The sequence below is a fragment of the Sciurus vulgaris genome (genome assembly GCF_902686455.1).
Source record: "Sciurus vulgaris genome assembly, chromosome: X".
NCBI lineage: Eukaryota > Metazoa > Chordata > Mammalia > Rodentia > Sciuridae > Sciurus > Sciurus vulgaris.
The window spans coordinates 6,773,396-6,793,595 of NC_136471.1; the positions used below are offsets into that span (position 1 = coordinate 6,773,396).

The following is a 20,200-nucleotide window of genomic DNA, read 5'->3' on the forward strand; positions in this document are numbered from 1 at the left end:
ACTTCTTTAAAGCTGGAGCCTTGCTGGAGTTTCCTGAAGTGACCACAATAGCTACTCCTAGACACATTCTACCTAAATTCTATTACTAAGACATTGATATCAAAAGATTTTTTTTAACTATATTGACAATATTTTCTAAAGGCAGGATATCATGTGTGCACAGATAGGAGTATATATTTATGGTTTAGTAGCATCCAAATGATGTATTTAAATTCTGTTACTGAGAACATGGAGAATATTCAAGTATCTTCATTTCTAGCTTTTAAGGGCACCTAAAAGATGGTTTGCAACCGCACATTTGCTTTACATGATAGATACCCACCCCATCAATATTTTTGTTAGGTTTATAGAAATTTAAAACCAGGAGCAAACATCTGTCAGACTATATTTTTGCTTTTTCATAAGTGCAACTTTTTAATAAAAATTTACATCTAGATAAACAATCTTCAGATTTTTGAAACTTTAATAAGATTTTAAAAACATCATGACTTTGAACTGAAAAACATACACATTTAGCACACAAATATTGTATTATGAATCAACTCCAACTCCATTTGAAAACATGTGAATCAAATTACAGTTTTAGAAGTTAGTAGTTCACATTTAAGCAAGTTAGCGCCTTGCTGAATTCAGCCTTTGTAAAAAAGAGACTTAGTGCATATTGTAATGGTACATTGTGTTTGTACCATTTTGTTGATTTTTTCACTTTATTAAACAATATTAAGTTCTTGAAAGTTGGTAGATAACGGCTAACTTCCTATGACGTGAAATTTCCAATGGCAACAGTTACATTTTGTAACAGAACACTTTCTATAGTTCTTTTCCTATCTTAAAATTTTAAAAGCAATCATTTGTAAGGATTGCATCAACATCAATTTAGCAGAGGAAGATCAAACTTTATTGAAACTGCTTGCATACAAAATATATTGCACTATAACCAAACAAATGTCAACATAAAATCCAATCTGTTGTCGCTAATATGTACAGAGAATATTGCCCAAGAGCAGTTACATTACAAGGTCATTCTACCTTGGTTAATTATCTACAGTATTTTAAACCAAACAGCTTACAGATGATGTGTGCAAGGTACCAATTTCTGTTTGCAAATACTATACATTCCCAGAATAAATAACTAGAAATCAACATTAATGTTTGGCAATACTTTTTAAAAGACTTTAATATTTGTGAAATCATGTGCAGTTTGTCGCCATTTTTATATGCTTATTTGTATGCAAGGAAAAGTAACAAAAATGAAAATTCAAAGAAACAAACTCACAAAATACATCAGAGGCAGAACTTCGGTTTGTACGGCTCTGTACAGATTCAGTGGTACCCCTACTTGGAGTTATTTTTTAAGAAAAATATAACATCTTAGAGTGAAGGTCCTTCACATATTTTTCCTCAGTAAATTTCATTCATTTTAAAATGAAAGACTCGAAAACAAAACCAAAACCCAACACATCCAAAAAAGGAAAAAAAAATGTATTATTTGCTAACCAATCCTAGTCTGCTTTTCAATTCTGCTTAGACATCAGACCTTATATCTCAGAGTTTACAAAACATTTAACCTGCTTCCAATGTTTCTTAGACAAAGTACCTGTACTTCACAGGATTATTATGTGTACATGAAAATGACCTTCCTATCTCCCCAAAAATAAGCCTGAACTGAAAATATGAAAAACTTCACAAAACCTGGGGAGGACAAAATAAAAAAGGTTCTAAGTTAAAATTGGTCATCAGGCCAAAGAGCAGGCATATCCTACTAACTTTCGACCAGGAAGATTTGCTCCTAGCTGAAAACATTTTAGCCTCTCTCAAATGAAAAGATAGTTATTTCTTCTCCTGTCTATACAAAAAAATTACACATCCCTTTCAATAACACTATTTGTCAAACTTCAGTGCAACAAAACAAAAACAAAAACAAGTCCTATTCTTTATACTGCCTAACCTGATGTTTATGTAAGGAAAAAAATATGGAAAGCATGCATTCTTCTATAAAGTACTAATGTTTGACAGGGTTTGCTACATCTTTAACATTTAGTGTTTCCAACTTATCTTCCCTGAACTCTGCATCCAAATATAATATTCCTACCTGCCAAGATATAAAAAAGGCACAGATCATACAACTTTTTTTTTTTTTTTGCTAATGAAAATGACAAATGTCACATCACACATATTTCACAGTCCACTAAAATACTGGAAAAGTGGACCAGAACATAAACTGACACAGGACATGAAATGATATAGCATTTCATAGAGACTCCTAAATGAGATTGAAAACAGAAGTCCAGTATGATTACCATAAATGCTATTTATTTAGAAAGACTGAAATGTACTGGTGAGTTACCACCCAATGCAGGAAAATGGTCCAAATAAATAAAGATTATCATTGCTTAGTACTTTAAAAAATAAAACTAAAATCCTGCCCTGAAGTGCTAAGTTTACTTAATAACAAGGTTTCAAATTTTAAGATCTTTTTGTGCAAATCTGAAAAATTGTTGCTTATGGCCAATACCAAAAAAATAAAATTCTTAGCAGAATTTGTGTTCATTTCATGCCCTGTGCCATCTTGCCTACTATTTGTCTTTGGCCTAACAAAGTTTTCTAATATGGAATAAGAATTACGGAAATGGTATAGGAAATATAACTTCGGAATTATGCAGTTTAGGGTACTCCATTCACGAGTGGTTGTTGACCATCCACGCTGTCTGGCTTTTCCTTCTTCTGGTTACGATCTTTACCCGTGCGCAGCCGATTACCTTCACTGGAGGTATTCTGTAATGTTTTAGTGTGGACACTCCTTTCATTATTGCAGTCAACTCTGATCTAAAACAAGTTATAGTTGTTATATATAGACCATATCCTATTGTAGTCTGTAAATGGCCTGACAAGAAAAATAAGTCTGAAGTGTAATTCCACATGTTCAAAAGGGAAATGCAGATGAGAACAGAAGAACTGCAAAAAATTAAGGTAAGGCAGGCTCTTTATTTAGTTTATGATTTTAAAACACTCTTCTTTAACTGGAGCATTTTGGTTATCTCATTGCATCCAAAGTTAGAGAAAAACTAGAAACATATAATTAAAATGAATTACTATTACTGAACACCAGAAGATACAATGCTATATTTATATTTAGAGTATATAGCACAACATGAGTATGTGTGTATGCATGTGTAAAACATACTTCATGCTATGCTAATGTTAGAGTTAAAAAAGAATAAGTTATTCTCCAAAGATTGTGGAACCCAGGAGACAGACAAAACAATATCTCCTTATTCTGTCTTTACCGGGATAAAAACTCAGCTAATACATTTATCAAATAGCCTTTAGTTCATACCTTTATATCTACCATAGGTATGATTAAGTTTCTCTACACTGAAAGCTCCTGTTGACTTACGGTAGAAAACTATGACTATTGCTTTCTAGTAGCAAGTACTTCAGTAAGGCAATTCAGATGATCCTACAACTTGAACTGTGAAGAACTGAAGGGTAGAGGGAAATCTGAAGATGATAATTTGTGGGAGGACTAGCATCCTAGAACAGTATAAGGATTAACATAATTTTAGAATAACATTCTAAGAGTTACAAAATATTTTAAGTGCTAATTCTGAACACTGCTAACAGAAGTCCAGATGCTATACAGAAGATAGACCAATAGACCTAAAACAACTACAAATAGTTATGTGCTTCAAGTATATAAGCTAAAAACTTGTCCCAAATAGATTATTTCAAAGTGTGTTAAAATTTTAGGCCTGTGTTTTAAATGTTTGGTTGTCATGGGTGCTTTGTATTAATTTGCATACTTACACATAAAACAACCTTTTTATTTGGTATTCCATTAAAATTATAAATACACATACTTTTAACCAATATTTTTATATTGCCAAGTTCATAAAACTTGTCAGTTTAAGTGAGGAAGTACAAAACTAGTAGAGAAATAACCTGATGTCTTTGAAAAGTACATTATAATAATATTTTGCCAAACTTTTATCTAGATCCAAGGCCTTTTCTATGCTATTCCTTAGGAAAATGCCAAATTTACTTAGAGCTGCTATGAACTCTAAGGAATATTTTACCATAAAGTTCTTGTCTAAACATTTATCTCTCACTAATAATGGGTGTTGATTCTAAATGAATCAATAGTCAGAGGGAACTCTGATTATTGATATTAATAGTCAGAGGGAACTATTTTAGAAAATCTGCCACCAGGGTTGGAATATCACTCCACAACATGCTAGCTATGTGAATATGAGCAAAGGACTGTGGCTTCAGTTTCCTCATGTATAAAACAGAATAATAAAATGAATTATCTCTCTGGGCTGTAAGACTGGATGAGACAAAACACAAAGGAGACATTTAGCAAAAATGCCCGATGTGCTTGGGGGTAATTTAAAAATTATTTAACAACTGGGTTTACCACTGACAATGACCCTTTAAGAAGAGATCCTTAGAATAGACCGTCTTTGAATAAATGATTAATTCTGCATGAAGGCAAACTGAACATTATAAGCCTTATCTATCATAACTATTAGTTGTGAGTAGAGTCAGCTTCCCCAAAACTTTCCACTTGAGGAGAATACCTTAGTCTTGAAATTCAGGGGAGAAGGAGCCTACAGTACTCACTTATTGTCTCTTAGTATATTTCAGAATGTTCCTTTTCTTGGGGGTTTCGGGGTGCTCCTCAATGTGATATTAAAATCATAACGTGGCTGCTCAAGTCTTTCTAAATGCTGAGACTCCATCTTCTCTAGAGAAATCCTCTTACTTGTATACTTGTCACAAAGGATTAAGACTGCCCACAATTCTAATATTGAACGGAAAATACTTCACATGCCCCCAAATTTGAAATCTTTGAACACATTTAAAAAGAAAGTAAAATTCAAAACTCAAAACTGAAACTACTATATTCAAATAATTTATGGAAAGAGCCACGTAAGTTTTACCTGAAGGGATCCATCAGCTGTTCTTCCTTTTGCCTCTCTTGGATTACGTGGGCGATTATCTGTTCGGGAGTGATCGTCGTTTCCTATAGGAGGTTTTTCAAATGGTTCAATAGTTACTGATTCTAAAGTGCTTACTGGAAGTTCTAATACCACATCCTCTATATAGACCAATCATAGAAACTAAAATGTAATTGATAGCCTAGTGATTCCAGTTACATAATGGTTAATTATCTAGTCTGTTACCAAGAAACAGAAGGTATTATACACAACATAAACAGGTCAGTCTCAGTTAACAATCAGATGCTTTTTCTTCAGAGTACTTAATGAAGGTAAGTAGTTAACTAGTTATCAGTGTTTGTTCATATGTCCTACATAAACTAGGACTAATATTCTGTTAATATACAAAGGAAAGGCTAATCGTTTCCTATGATCAACACAAAAAACGAGACAGGATTTTGACAATATTTCATTGCATAATCAAGGTGTTTCATGAAACTTCAGATGGTTGTTACAGTTCACCATTATTTCTCAATATTGAAAACCTCTTTACCTTTGAAGCCTCCGCCTCGTCCTCTTCCTCCCTGTCCTCTTCCTCCCCCTCCACGCCGCCGTCCATCTCCTCTGCGCAGAAAGCTCTCCCTCTCTTCCTCTGTTGGAGCTAATGACCAATCACTGAGTTCGTCTCTGTGGTCAGATTCTGTTTCAGAAGCATTTGATGCTTCAGAATTAGTTCCTATCGAGAGTTAAAAGTTATATACCATTGTCCGACTTAAAAAAAAAAAGGTTAACAGAAGCTTCCAGAGACGTTTCAGGGGTAATCCAATACTCTTCCCAATTTAGAAGCCCACCAGAGTATCATCACCTTCCATTTTGTAAAACAAAGAATTGAAAATTTGAAATGTTTGGGCTTTGAAACATTTGAGGTAATTTTGGTTATAAACAGTTTGGGTTCTCAATTTTTAAGAAAGGCATTTTATTAGCTATCTAAGTTCAAACCTGAGTATGCCATATCTGTAAACAGCTGTTCTCCTTTAAACATCTGCTCTCTGGAGAAAAAGTTGTCTACAACAGTTCAGTGCAATACCTTAATGAACAAAAAATCTATAAAGAGAGCTTGTTATAAGATTTGGCCTGGGGACAGAGGAGAATGTACACATTTTGGTCATTTCTGAAAGGGCAGCAATGAAGGCCACCATGGCATCTGTCTCAGGGAAGGGTCTCTTGGGGGGGGGGGGTCAGGGATTATCCCCAATAAAGGGGGATATGTTTGTCTGATGCTTGGCCCACAACCTTCCCTCCCACTTAAATGACTGATCATTAATAAAGTAATACTTTGAAAACCTCGATATGCTTGAGGGGTTAATAATGGAGAGGATGGGAGTGTGGGAAAAGAGCTCCATGGTGAAGTGAAATTCATTGGTAAAAAGAATGGAGTGTTGGGAGAGGGGTTAGGGGTTAGGTTCAAGGTGGGCCTTAGGAGTAGGTATCTCTCCCCGACTCCAGAATATCAACTCTACTACCTCTCTCTCTCTCTCTCTTCCTCTGTTGGAGCTAATGACCAATTATAGCTTCACCATTATAGCTTCATTCCTGTGGATCTTGAAGGCTTTTTCCATCTTAAAGAGTTCCTTTTTGAAATGCAAATATTTGTGAGATGGATTATACCTTACACCATCATTAGCAAGTAACATAGTAGATACACAGTTGAGCAAGAAAGACAGTAGGCACTGGTAGGTAGGGACTGGGTTCACTGAAAGGTACTGGGAGAGAAGATAGAAGCACGGACAGAAGAGCTGGGAAGGCAAAGAGAAACTTCGCCTACTTCTTGACTGTGCCTAGGGCTGACATTGGCCATGCCACTCAAAATCACCTTATGAGTCACAGGATGCAGACCCCTGATTTACACAGTCCATCCAGCAAGTATGACCAGCACATGCCTGACAAAAAATGAGCCACAGTACACAAATGAAAAAAGTTTTGGCTATACAGTAATAAAATCAGGAGAGGTCTTAAGTCATCAACACACAAGGGCTTAAGTGGATTTATCCCCAATCAGAACATGGACAGAACTCACAACTGCCCTGTTGAACTGTGTGTGTCATTATTAGGTTTTATTCTATGTCTCCTGAAACACAATTTGACCCACTGTGAATTGGAAACCACGTAGTGAGAAGTTGTTATAATGGGGTTCTAATGAATATTAGAGATTAGCAGCTATTAGGTCTAGGAACAGATAAAGTTACTGAGTAAAATGCTTAGTTTGTACCTGAAGTATATCCAGGACCGCGTCTGCCGTGCCCCCTATTTCTGTAAGGTCTACTACCTCGACCCATTCCTTGACCATCCTCAGTCACATAGCCTTTTTCCTTATCTGTACGATTTGGTGGTGGTCTAGAACTAGCTCCAATCTGTCGCAACTGCTCATCAATTTGTAATCTCTCCAAACGCAACTGGTCTACTTCCTATTTAAAATATACAAGATAACAGTAAAAATAATTTGACATTTTTCTTAATAATATCTTTCTCCTTTTTATCAGATAAAAAGTATACTGGAAATATTTCAGTTCTAAATTTACAGAAAACACTGTTACACAAAATTAGCAGGAAATTGGTCTCCTTAAAAAAGTAAATTACTATAGATAACAGGTTATTGGTGTCCAGAATTAGAAATATAATAAAAATACTCAGCATTAAAACTAATACTGAATAAACTTGTTTGTTTGATTTGGCACGAGTATCCAATTATTGCTAAGGCACAGATATGCTATTTTTGGGACTTCTTGATGATAGGATATTGAATAAAACAATATTAAAATATATGAATACAGATAAATGACATTTTTAAGTATAGCCAGCTAATCTCAAAATTCACACACTGTAAATTATCTTAATTAAAATAGATCTGCCAGTTAAGACCTCAATTTACAAAGCACTAAGTTTGGGACATCTTTTGCTTTAAAAGAACATATACTATTTTTGGATGTGATAATATTGTTAGGAACGATTATTTTCCATGAAATGCTGATATTCCTTATATGAAAGGGGAAGAATAATTTAGTAGCTGAACAAAACAGTTCAGTCCTGCATTATGCCTTGAAAACCCCTTAAAGACTACAACCCTATTACAATAAATACAACAAACAGTAAAATTCAGTGATCAAAACATATAGCCAGGGTCTACTGATAGACCCTTAAAAACAGTGCTTCCAATAAGCTATGGTCTGTCAAATCCAGATAAAACCTAGTTTAAAACCCTTGCCCTTCTGATATACCCATGAATTATCTCATTTACTGGTCACAGGGAATCAGAACCGTAACTAAAGTAAGTACTGGGTGTCTCAGTCAAGTAGAAGTCATTGTTAGAGACTGTCTATATAAAAAGTCATTGGAGAAGCCCCTGAAAAGCTAAGTTCCTAGGATATGGAGTAGTATCTGGAAAAGAAAGGTCAGTTAAGGATCTAAGGTGAGTTTCACTTGTGCTCTAAACCACACAAGAGTAAAGGAGAGAATGCAGCTGAGTGAGTGGCTGCCTCCAAAGGTGCAATAATAGCTCATGGAATGGATATATAGATCTTGCAAAACAGAATGGTATTCCAGGGTTATACCACTGGGGCAAAACAATCACCTTTTGGTGAGAGATGCCAGGCCCAATCAAGGGAAGATCTGGTGATAGAATGGCAACAGGACAGCTGCTGGATAACCAACAAAATATGCAATTGTGAAGAATAAATCAAAAGATTTGAGAGAGAACATTAGTCAAAAGGACAAGGGATTTGATACAATCCAACCCTAACTGTCCAGGTCTTCATAATTATTTAAGCTATGGAAAAAAAAAAAAACACATACAACAGATCACACACAAAACACAGTTAATAACAAGAACAAGAACAACAACATAAAGCAAATCAAAAAAGATATCCTACCCATGCAAACCTTGCTGGATGAAACCTTCCCATTTTAAATTATTAACTGGTCATCATTAAGAATGAACAAAATGCCCAGCTCCTGCACTTTTTCTTCCTTTTACTCTTATTTACATATAATTGTTCACTTTTTATTTAAGTCAGCAAAATAAATCTTACTAGGACCGTGCCAAAAAAAGAAAAGTTGGATTACTTTTTAAAGACTAGTTAGTATTAGCTGTGTTATGATTTTGACAAAGATACAAAGAAGAAATTATAAAAATGAGACAGGTAAGAACCCATTTCATTAAATTGTAGGATATTTTGACCAAATGGAATTTCAAAAAGCATTTAGTTTAGGGAAGTAACTTGCCTAAAGTCATATAGCTACTTCTTAGCTAAAGAGAAACTAGAAGCCAATAGCTACATTGTCAATTCAGTGATTTTCCACTATACCTTGTAGCTTCTTGGTTCCTACCTCCCAACTTGTAATCTAGAGGCAGAACTATACAAACACTAACTAAAATGAGCAATTACAAGAAACACAAATAGTTCATATTTTTAAAAACAGAATATAGAGAAAATATGAAGAGCAAACATGTAAACACAGTAGTTCATGAAATGCTGGAATTTCCTTGATAAATGACATAAAAGGGACAACAAAGGAGAGTGTTATAGACACAAAATTTAGCCTGGGAAAAAGTCCACAAAAGCTAGAAAGGATCAATTGGATTAAATTGCTAGGTATAAGATTACCTAAATTTAGTGTAAGGGCTTAAGAGAAGAATAAACAGAATACAGGAATTTATTGAGAATGGGATATTAGTTCTTAAATTTACAATTTAAAAAGTAAGTTGTATTTTTAGAAGGAATATATTCAAGTTAAACAAATTAAGTATTTTCTCTATTATCTCTTACAAGGCCATACATTGTTATGCTCAGGCTAGAATGAATGCAAACTGCTGAAAGATTTACTATAAGTTTTTATATTTTAGTGCAAAAGGATTGAAAGTTAATTTTTTCTTGTTCTCACAGCATATTAACAATGTATATAGAGTTGAGGTTTAATACAAATTAACAGTACTTTCCAGAAAAATACAATTTTTTCCTGTCCTCACCTTTAAGTAGTTCAAGTGATAATCCAAAAGAACAGTTGCATTAGCTATGCTATCCTTTGTTCCCACAAAAACAAATGGTACCATGCCCTGAAAAAGAAATTGCAGCAATGAATGTATAAAATTCGTGATGAATGCTCCGAAAAAATATAAGGAATACTAAATTACTAGCAGAGTCTGGTGAACAACAAGTACAGAAATATTTGTTGAAAATACAAATCAATATATGAAACCAAAAGTAGTTGATATATTTTACACATCTACTTTGAGTAAGAACAGATCAATATAGCAACTATTAAATGTTGGCAAAATCATATATATAATTCAAACTTATGCAAACTTTAACATGAACAGCATAAACAAAATGAATTCTTTGAAATGTTCTAATTCATTTACTACAAATTTTATTAAATCAGGTTCTTTAAGAAAACAATACAAAACTAGATACCAGGGATTCAACTAAAAAATAAAACTAAATTTTGCTAAGGAATAAACAGTACAAGCAAAAAAGGAAGAAAAAGAATTAGGATATTGAAAAATGCACTGACAAATTAAGCTGTGAGACCAAAAAATATCTAGGTACACACATGACCATAACAGTAAGATCGTAGTACATTTTGATAACATGTTCTGAAAATTTTAGAAGGCTGAATTATAGAGAAAATTTGATTTTCTCTCTATAGATACCACTTTGATATTTATTAAATAAAATCATTAGCAGTTCCTTAGTTGTAGCATAGTTGAAAGAATGTTCCACTTTATTCTCCCTTTGCTTTCCTTTCTAGGTTGACTGGATGGGTGAAAATTCACAATTCCTTTTAATGCCTTCCTTAAATTATTAGTGAAAGTTATAATTTTTGCATACTTTATTCATCTGACTCATCACTATGAATGACAAAATAAACTCTCATCACAAGCAATAGGAAAGCCTAGGGAAGATTTGCAAAGAGCAGGCAATTATAACATACATTCAAAATTGAGAATATTTCAATATTTTGCTATTGAATATATATGGTTACTGATCTCTAGAAATGATTAAAGGGAAAGTATTATGGTAGTTTTGATGTGGATAGAACTCCTAGGCAAAGTTAAAAGGTGTGAGAAGTCAAGAGGTTGTCCCTTGTGCAAAGTATTGGTCTTTCATAAAGAACATTCATTTGATAGGTGTGACTAATGTTGGGATGATTTTACCTGCATGTATTCAGTAGACAGCATCTTAAAGGTATGAATAGGCTGGCACAGGTTTTTTTTTTCCCTGTACATGAGCGTGGCTCTTGATGGAGAACAAAACTGAACAATTACAAAACACTGCTTTCAGACTGACGTTCATCTAGTAGGCAGTGCTGCCTCCTGGGTAGCACTGACCACCTAAAAAGGTGCCAATGAAAACCCCTGTATTTCATATTGATTTGTTTTTGCATCATGTAATATGTGAAGTATGCAATGATCAGGTCCTATAAATCAGAACTCTTTTCTCAAAAACATCATTTTGATTACTGTGTTTTTTTGCTAGCTAACTTTGTCAGACAGCTGTTAACTGTGTTTTCTAAAATCCCATGCAAGAGAGTACTATACCCTTCCCAATCAACAAAACAAGCTTTAAAATTCTGTTACAGATTTGGTCAGATTGACCTTGATGAAAATCACTTGAAAATATTTTTCTCTTACACCATGTTCAAATTGTTCAACTAACCAAAGGCCACTCTAATTTAAGCACCTTTCCAGAGGACCTAAGTAAATTAAAAGAAAAAGTAAAGTAGAATGGGGGCCTTCAATAGAGATACCAGGAAAATGTGATCCCCTTTTCTAGTATGAGAACTAGGCTGCCCAACAGAGAATATCCAACCCACTTGCAGTTACAGTTCTATGTAAAAATGACACTTGGAATTTTAATCTCTTCTCAGTTGTAACATCTTTTCCAAAAACAGCTCTCCTAGGCCAGGTAGGGGACGCTCTCCTCAGGATCTTACAGTGGGTTGAGGAGATCAACAAGTAAACATATAAGTGATATGCTCTGGATGAACAGAATGAAGCACAAAGGGAAAGGTTCTTGATGCAGTGAGGGATGAGGAACCTGAAGCATGAACACAAGGAAAGCAATGAGTAAGGTCAAAATGAGGTGGCAAATGGAGAACGAGTGTTCCAGGCAGCATAAGCCCATAAAAAGTTTTCTACTGCATACACCTAGAAGCAAAAGAGTATGATAATGTTCAGAGAATTCCAAGTATTTCAGTGTGACTCAAGCTTCCCTAGAGTGCAAGGGAAAAGAATGGTGACAGATAACACTGGATAAGTAACTGGGAAAGGCCTTATAACTGGCATGAAGGCCCTGAGCTCTGTCTGCAGGAAAATGAATCCACATTCCCATGAACAATCCTCCACCAGCCCCCAACCAAGATGATTATTTGTAGTCTTTTTTAGCAAGGGGAATAAATATTACACTATAAACCTAAAATGTATTTTTCAAGGAATGTCTTCCTATTTGCCAAACCTTGAGTTCAGGTTTCCCTGCTACAACTGATCAAACCACTAACAACTAAAGTATAAGGACTACAAGTGATATTATAAACTATAGCACATTTTGAGCTTCAACATCTGCGCACTTTAAGGAGATATAGCATGGAAAAAATGAAGTCCAGCCTCAAAAGAAAAATGCAACCCTGCTACATTTATGGTGTTAAGATTTGTTGCTCTGAATAAACAGAAAAGTATGTATTACTTTGCTTTGTAGTATCTCATCAGCTTACTAGCAGATCTAAAAAAATAGAAAATGAGTAGTCCACAAGCCTAAGCAGAGAAAAAACACAAAACACCAATAATGACATTTAAATCAAAGAAATTACTTGCAGTGTTTTTTGAATTGAAAAAATAATTCTTACCCTCTGGACTTTTGTACTGTTTGGTTGAGTAAAATGGGTGCTGTTTTCCTTTATATCTAAATGTTTTTTTTCTTCAGAGGGATTAGGTCCAACCCTTGAATTATTGGAAGGTAGGGAATTTGGTGGCATAATTTCCTTGAAAACAAACACAAAACACAAAAGATATAAAGAACCATTTTGTAGACTTTGTTAACTCCATGATTGTATAAATGATAATTTTTTAAGAATGTGACTTATAAATGATTTTGGTATATCATAGTACAAAATACAAAGTTCATGCAGTAAAAAAACCCCAAAAGATTTAACTAAAAGAACCTTTTACAAAAAGTGGGTAGAAGATAAGGGAAAAATGACATTTTGAAGTGACAGTTTCTTAAAGAGTACTATTGCACAGAAGGGCACAAACTCATTTCCCTCATCCCATACAAACACTTCAAAGGTTGCTACCGAAAAGCATATATGCAGAAATATAAAAGTGAAGGTTATAAAATTTAAAGATGAGAATACTGAAGAATTGATACTATGTCCAGAAAAACCATAAAGTGCACAGAATAAACACAGCTATCACATAATCCTGAAAAACTAAAAAAGTCAAAGGTGGAAAGCCTGAAAATCCAACCAGCATCCCACTTTTGTTTTGGTCAACAACATTAACATTTGAAAGTGCTTTACAAAGCATTTTCACACGTTATCTTATTAAGCTGTCATTAATGCCAAACACACTGATGTATGTTTCATATTAGAAAATTTGTGACCAACCATTTCAAAGATCAGGACATGAGATTTACATAGGTTAAAGTGACAAATCTGAAGTCACAGCATTAGAGAACGATAGAAGTCATCATTTATAACTATACTATTAGCTATATCAGGCATGCTGGATCACTAAAATATCTATCGTCGCATTATACATATGTTACAGAGGGGTCTAAGTTACTATGTTAAATAAAAAATACAAGTCTCTTACTTTTATTAGACAAACCAGAAACATGAAGTATTACATACCTCTTCCGGTGGGACATTTTTCTCATTTTCAGCCTCAATTCTCACCCTCACAACTCCTGACTTGTCCACAATCTCCTGAATCAGTTTTCCATTTTTTCCTATTACTTTACCTAAAAATGAAATGAATAATTCATGTTTGGTTTTAAAAACACATACCTTAGTCCCTGTGAACACACACTCCTGTAAATCATCTTACACATTTATGTACACACACACACACACACAAATTATAAGATTCAAAACAGAGACCCCTGCCATGACAGTTAAATTAGTTTTCTCCTCAATTGTATCATCATACTTAAACTCCTTTGGTCAGGTACTACAGTTGATTAAGACTTGTGAATTGATTGGGTCATTTCGAATTTCTAAGAAAGTTCAAATATAGTCTATTACTTTGCATAAGAGGGTAGGTACAATTTAAACTTGCTGGTAGTGTGGTGCCAAAGTTCTACAAAGGAATTAAGGAAGAGGATAATAGTCAATATATATGCTCAATTCACAATTTCAATTCTTATTTATATGTGATTTAAATCTTCTTTCTGCATGATATTTTTAGAGTCGTGTATGGCACATTTGTACAACATCCTCTAAGTTTAAAAATGGCTTATGCAGGTATACGTAGATCTAAAAGGAATACAACCTCTCACACCAAACTGCTGACAAAATATTATTCCTATGTAGTAGTCAAAAATCATAGAATAAAAGATTAAGAAAACACAATGAAAATCACAATGAAAAGGCAAAGTTTAAAACCAGTGTAAATACTCTTTGCTAAAAACCAAAGAGTCCAAGTAATAGTAATAAGTAGGCACTTGATTTTTTCCCTTACTTTATAAACTTCAGCCATATACATCACTGGGACATGACTGCTTTCAGAGCCATCATCACACATTAGTATAAAGCAAGACATTACAAATATAATAATGACTACTTCTAGAAATCTATATGTGAGCTGTATCTTATTTCAAGGGCTCAGCCAGGATATCCATCATGTGCTTACCCCACTGCCTCCTCTGAGGCAGAATTGAGGGGAAAAGAAGTAAGCCAAAATTTGTTTTGAGCCAATTCTAGGTAAGAACCCAGTAAAGACCTCCTCACAGAAGAATCCTGTGGCTCTTGTATTAGAGCACAGCTTTGACACTCTTGTGTGTAGCTATCTCACACCCCCATGATTTCTTATGTCTAGTCAGTGGTCAGGAAACAGAACAGATGCCATTAAATTAGGACACCTGATCTAGGATCTTTTGACAATTACTTCTGTTCTTATTCATATGAAAAGGAGAAGAGTGGGGACTGTGAAGCTACCTAGACGGATTTTCCCATAGTTAATTTTGTTTAGGTACTAGGATTTGAATCCAGGAATGCTCTACCACTATATCCCCAGTCCTTTTTATATTTTTAAATTTTCAGACAGGGTCTTGTTAACTTGTCGAAGCTGGCCTTGAATTTGCAATCCTCCTGCCTTAGCCTTTGGAATCACTGGTATAACAGGTTGTGCCATTACACTCAGCCCACAGCTCTTTTTATTTATAATACTTTTATTTTCATGAATGCTGGTTTTAATAAAAGTCTAAATGAGTTAGCAAAAAAATGATATTTTAGCATGTTTCTATTAAGATACTATCTTGACTATCCTAAGTGTTGTAGGAGTTAAATATAGTTAGCTGAATAATTAAACAAATTCATCGTCAAAGCAAGTGAAGAACAAGCAAATTTTAAGAAAAGGAAATCATTATACACACCAAAGAGTTTCGGAAAAACATCATAAATCATACTGTGATACTCTAACAAAACTCTGTAATACTGATTATGACATCTCCCTAGAGATTTGCCTTGCCAAATCTTATATAAAAATGCTTTCTGAAAGTCCCCAACATTCCCAATTTTGTAGTAGACCTCTCAAAAACAGAATACTCTCACTTTACTAAATAGAAACACAACACAACAAAAACACAATGATTTACTTCAGAAGGCTTTCTGGTAAAATGTCCTTTCAGAGATCCTCTTCTTTCCAGTTATGACTATAGGTAAGAGCTACTTTTATTATCTAATAATAAATTATTTAATTCAATATTACACAATTATTTTTAAATCCAACAGACAATTGACTACAATTCTGCTCTACTGAAATGGGACTGTTTTGAATAAGGTAAAGGAAAATGAACTGAGTTCACAACTATGCCCAGAATTGTACTAGGTACTTTATATTTACACATATAAACAATTCTGTAAGGTGGATACTTCTATCACATTTGTTTGATAGGTGAGAAGACTCAAGGAGGCTAATGACTAAAATCTAGATCCAATCCCCATGCCCAAGCACCTTCCCCTACCATCATGCCATCTCTAAAACGATGTTTCATGAGACACATATGCATCCACCAATTTGATAATTTTTAAAAAACCCTCCTGGCTATATTTTCAAATGAATTCCTAAATTTACAATAATATTTCTTATTTAAAATTGTATGTACTTGTTTGACAAGCTATAAAGAAGAAAATAAATATCATTTATAATCCCACCATCCTGAAATAATCACTTCAACCTGTACTATACATACATTTTCTACACAACTGGTATTTGAGTTACCTCAATAATATTACACAGTCATGTTCTTTAGTTGTCTGTAGTATACAACTGAGCTATTAATTCTGCATTATTTCACTAGTATTTGTACTTTATCTTCAAGCTGATTTTCTGTGGGAGAAAAATACCATTACTAGTGTTTTTTAATGACACTATAAGATGTTAATGATTCTATGCTGACAAAAAGCAGCTATATGGTTCTGAAACTATATACACAGAATGCATAAATTCTTCTTTTCTTCTTTTAACTTTCCCAAAAATTTGCATCACTTTTTAACATCAGTCATGATTTCAAGTTTAAAAGAGTAAACGCACAGGCAATAGGTTGCAATCTTACTTACAAATTAAAAGCACATTTAATTTTCTTGATAGAATTACACCTAGTTTTGATATGTTGTACTAAAGGTACCTGCATCACTTGGGAGGGTTTGGTGAAATGTTCTTAGATATCTGCTGACACTAATTATGGTGATGGTCATGGAACAGTATTCAAGTCAAAATAAGAAGTTACCACTGACTGCAGAAAGTCCCAGAGACATACAGTTACTTCTAGCTTAAAATGTACTAGATTTAAGTAACCTGCATTCAATTATCAACTTGAGATAATTAAAATTAATGCTATCATTTTATAGCCCCCTTAGGGAAATCAAATACCAATCTACTCCAAATTATAAAGATCCCAACTATCATTCCTTTTGAAGAAGCCAGTCAATTTTAAGATAGAGAAACTATACAGTGAGGAACCTGGGTTTTAACTACCTAAGTGATCTCCTTTGCAAATATTCTAAAATGTAATCTGAGTATCATACCCAGTCAACACTTTCTCAACACGGTAGCAACAGACTGTATTTCAAAGATTACAACTCAATTAAATGATACCCTTGAGTGAGGAAAAACTGGATTCTATTGGTATAAAAATTGTTTACCTGAATTTAGGTTTTGTGGTGTTGTAAATGGTTATTTCTGACTCACCTACTAAGTTTCTTGGAACTTGTATGACATCTTCAGCAAATTCAAGAAAGCTTCTAGCCTTTTTCACTGCATCCTGATCCTAATAAAAAGGGGGACAGTTTCAAGACAAAAAGATCAGTCAGCAGCAATACTGATTTTGGGCAGGGGGATATTTAGTAAATTATTTACCTCTCCATAAATATGAAATGTGCAGGTATCTTCATCTAGATCAATAGCAGTGACCCCAGGTACTTTTCTAGCTTGCTGAATATTAGCACCATGAGTACCAATAGCTAGACCCATCAGATCTTCTCGTACAATAAACTGTTCATGAAACCTTGAGGCAAGCTGCCTTGAACTCTGAAGAGAAATACACATCTGATGAATATGCTTTATCAACTATTAAGACAACTGTATTTAGGTCAGCCATGTAAATTATCTTGACCCTGTATACCAGGGGCCTATAAATTAGTTTCAGTTGAAAACTAATTTTAGAAAAGATGTCCCACAGCATAAGTACTTTTTAGGTTATTACTGAAGGTCTATGCTATTTGGTCTTTTGTTAATAGGAAAGAGCTTGTTGACAATTTTCCAAGGTAACTTTTGAAAACCTATTTGTAAGGCTCCCTTAGTTAACCAATACCAACAAATTCAGTAATTAAGAAGCAGATCAAACGTTCCCAAATAAACACCAGCTCACTGGATCTGACAGACTCAATATTGTTTAACCAAAACCACTAAAAATGCTATCTCTGTAGAAAATTTTATTTCATATTTATTAAAGGATATTTTTTTCTGGAAATAGTGCCTTTTTATAACTTATCACTATGTACTGTAGTCTAAATATCCTTCTGTTTAAATGATGACATCAAAAGAACACACTCCCTCTTCCCCAAACCTAAGAAAAGGAACTTTAAGACTTGCTGATACAGAAGTTAAATTGAATGATTACAGCATGCCAAAGACTTAAAACTTATGTACGCATCTGAAACCTAAAATGAGAGCAGAGTCTGTAAGACCTTGTGATCTGGATCCACAAGTATAATGAGCTCTTTCAAATATTCAGTAATGACAAAACTAAATTACACTGATACCCCAAACTTGTGGATAATCACTGTGTTTTAAATAGCATATAAAATTTTAATGTTTAGTTCTAGCATGCCATTAATGCAAACCAAACGTATTAGTGGCTCATGTTGAAAATGGGAATTTCTTATAGGGATATGTGAATCTCTTTAATATTAGTAGTGAAGAAAGACAGGCATGCACACTAGTTTCTCATTATTCAACACACCTGATAATTTGAATGAATATACCTAATGTAAATAATTTTGCAAGTGCAATTTCCATTTTTTAGATTAGAGTAGTAATAAAATTCATTAAGTATTCCTAGGACTTTCCAAGAAGTCATGCTTTTTGAGTCCTGGTTCATTAACTTGGTTCATTGATGATTTACTGACAAATGGTAAGCCAAAGACATGGTAATAGAGCATTTAAGAAGAATTAGATGTTTAAGAAGAGGCATATGAGTGTATTTTATAATACTCACAATGAAAGTAAGGAAGCTGCTCTGGCCTATAAGTTATAAGACAATCACTAAAGAAACCACAAAATTGTGAACACAGGCACATCAAGAAAGAATGAGAGAAAAAAACAGAACAAAAAACAACCAATCAAACAGACCTCCATGGCCATAAGGAAAACAGTCAAATTTTCCTCTTTTAAAAGTTCACTAATCACACATCAAGTTGGAATGTGGCAAATTTCATAGCATTTTAAAGAATATAGCCTTGACTACCTTCTCTCTAAAAATGCAGTTTGGAACTTCTTTTTTTTAACTATTTCAACTGATGCTTTCCCCCTGATGAAATGAATAATGATAAGGAACTCTGGATTTTGACAGTAATCTACTTGAGTTGGCGTATTGAACCATAATCCATTTAGTTTCTATGGTAATGGATGGAAATACTAGATAGTTATCAATGAAAACAAATGTATGATGATGGAAATTATAGGAGGATTAATAAAAGTAGATAAAATGCACCTTAAGAGACGAAAGAGTAAGTTAGGGAAATAGCCTCTGGCAGGAATCTGAAGACAGGAGTTTTAAAGAGTGACAACCAATTAGAATGAAGAAGTTCTATACCCTTTTAAACAGAGATAAACATACATAATGAAAGGAATATGATTAGATATTTTAATACTCTCTAGTACTTTAATGATAATATGTTATATGGAAGAAGCATTACCTCATTTTATTAGCAGCTTTGACAAACTTTATAGTAAAAAATGAATTGACCAGAAGTCCCATCAAATACATGAACTGCTTAATTTTGAACCCTCAGGCAACAAAACTTTACTATGATTATGAATTTGTACAATTTAATTTTCTAAGCTACATGGAATTATTAAGAAAAAGTAAATGAATGATAAGCTGCCCATATTCAAGTTTTAGAACTGTATAGTTAATTCTAGGTAGCCTTAACAAGCAGTGCTAGGGAAAGTGACATACCTCCAGCTGCTTACTAGCTTCTTCATTTCTCAGTATCAGAGACAACTTAGTGCGCAGACTTCGAAAGTGCATGTCAATCAACATATGTGCTCGCTTTGAAGTGACTTCATTGATGGACTAAATAATTTAAGTTAACAACGTTATTATCAAAGCAAATTGCCCAAATGAAACAAACCAAAAATAGACAACTTGAAAACACTCACCAAAATAACAAGCTGATAATTTTCTGGATCGTAAGTTACAGAGAAGGCACCAACTGCCTTTTTAAAGTCCTTATGTGCCGATTCTTTGGCACACCTAGAAATA

At 33.9% G+C, this 20,200-nt stretch overlaps 1 protein-coding gene across 7 annotated transcripts in view; it reads right to left on the reverse strand.

The window, feature by feature from the left end:
* Positions 1-2,065: 2,065 nt before the first annotated feature.
* Positions 2,066-20,200, reverse strand: part of FMR1 (fragile X messenger ribonucleoprotein 1) — a 35,100-nt gene continuing 16,965 nt past the window's right edge. Inside the window, exons 6-16 of one of the 7 annotated variants that reach the window (XM_079124342.1) lie at positions 20,098-20,191; positions 19,895-20,011; positions 17,572-17,742; positions 17,404-17,482; positions 13,845-13,954; positions 12,840-12,974; positions 9,964-10,050; positions 7,210-7,405; positions 5,494-5,601; positions 4,944-5,026; positions 2,066-2,775 (exon numbers count right to left, since the gene is read on the reverse strand). In XM_079124342.1, the coding sequence (XP_078980468.1) occupies positions 2,665-2,775; positions 4,944-5,026; positions 5,494-5,601; positions 7,210-7,405; positions 9,964-10,050; positions 12,840-12,974; positions 13,845-13,954; positions 17,404-17,482; positions 17,572-17,742; positions 19,895-20,011; positions 20,098-20,191 (1,291 nt within the window). In that variant the 3' untranslated portion in view covers positions 2,066-2,664. Of the gene's footprint in view, positions 2,827-4,943; positions 5,027-5,493; positions 5,677-7,209; positions 7,406-9,963; positions 10,051-12,839; positions 12,975-13,844; positions 13,955-17,403; positions 17,483-17,571; positions 17,743-19,894; positions 20,012-20,097; positions 20,192-20,200 lie in introns of all 7 variants that reach the window. The other 6 variants (XM_079124340.1, XM_079124341.1, XM_079124338.1 and 3 more) reach the window with 6 other exon arrangements.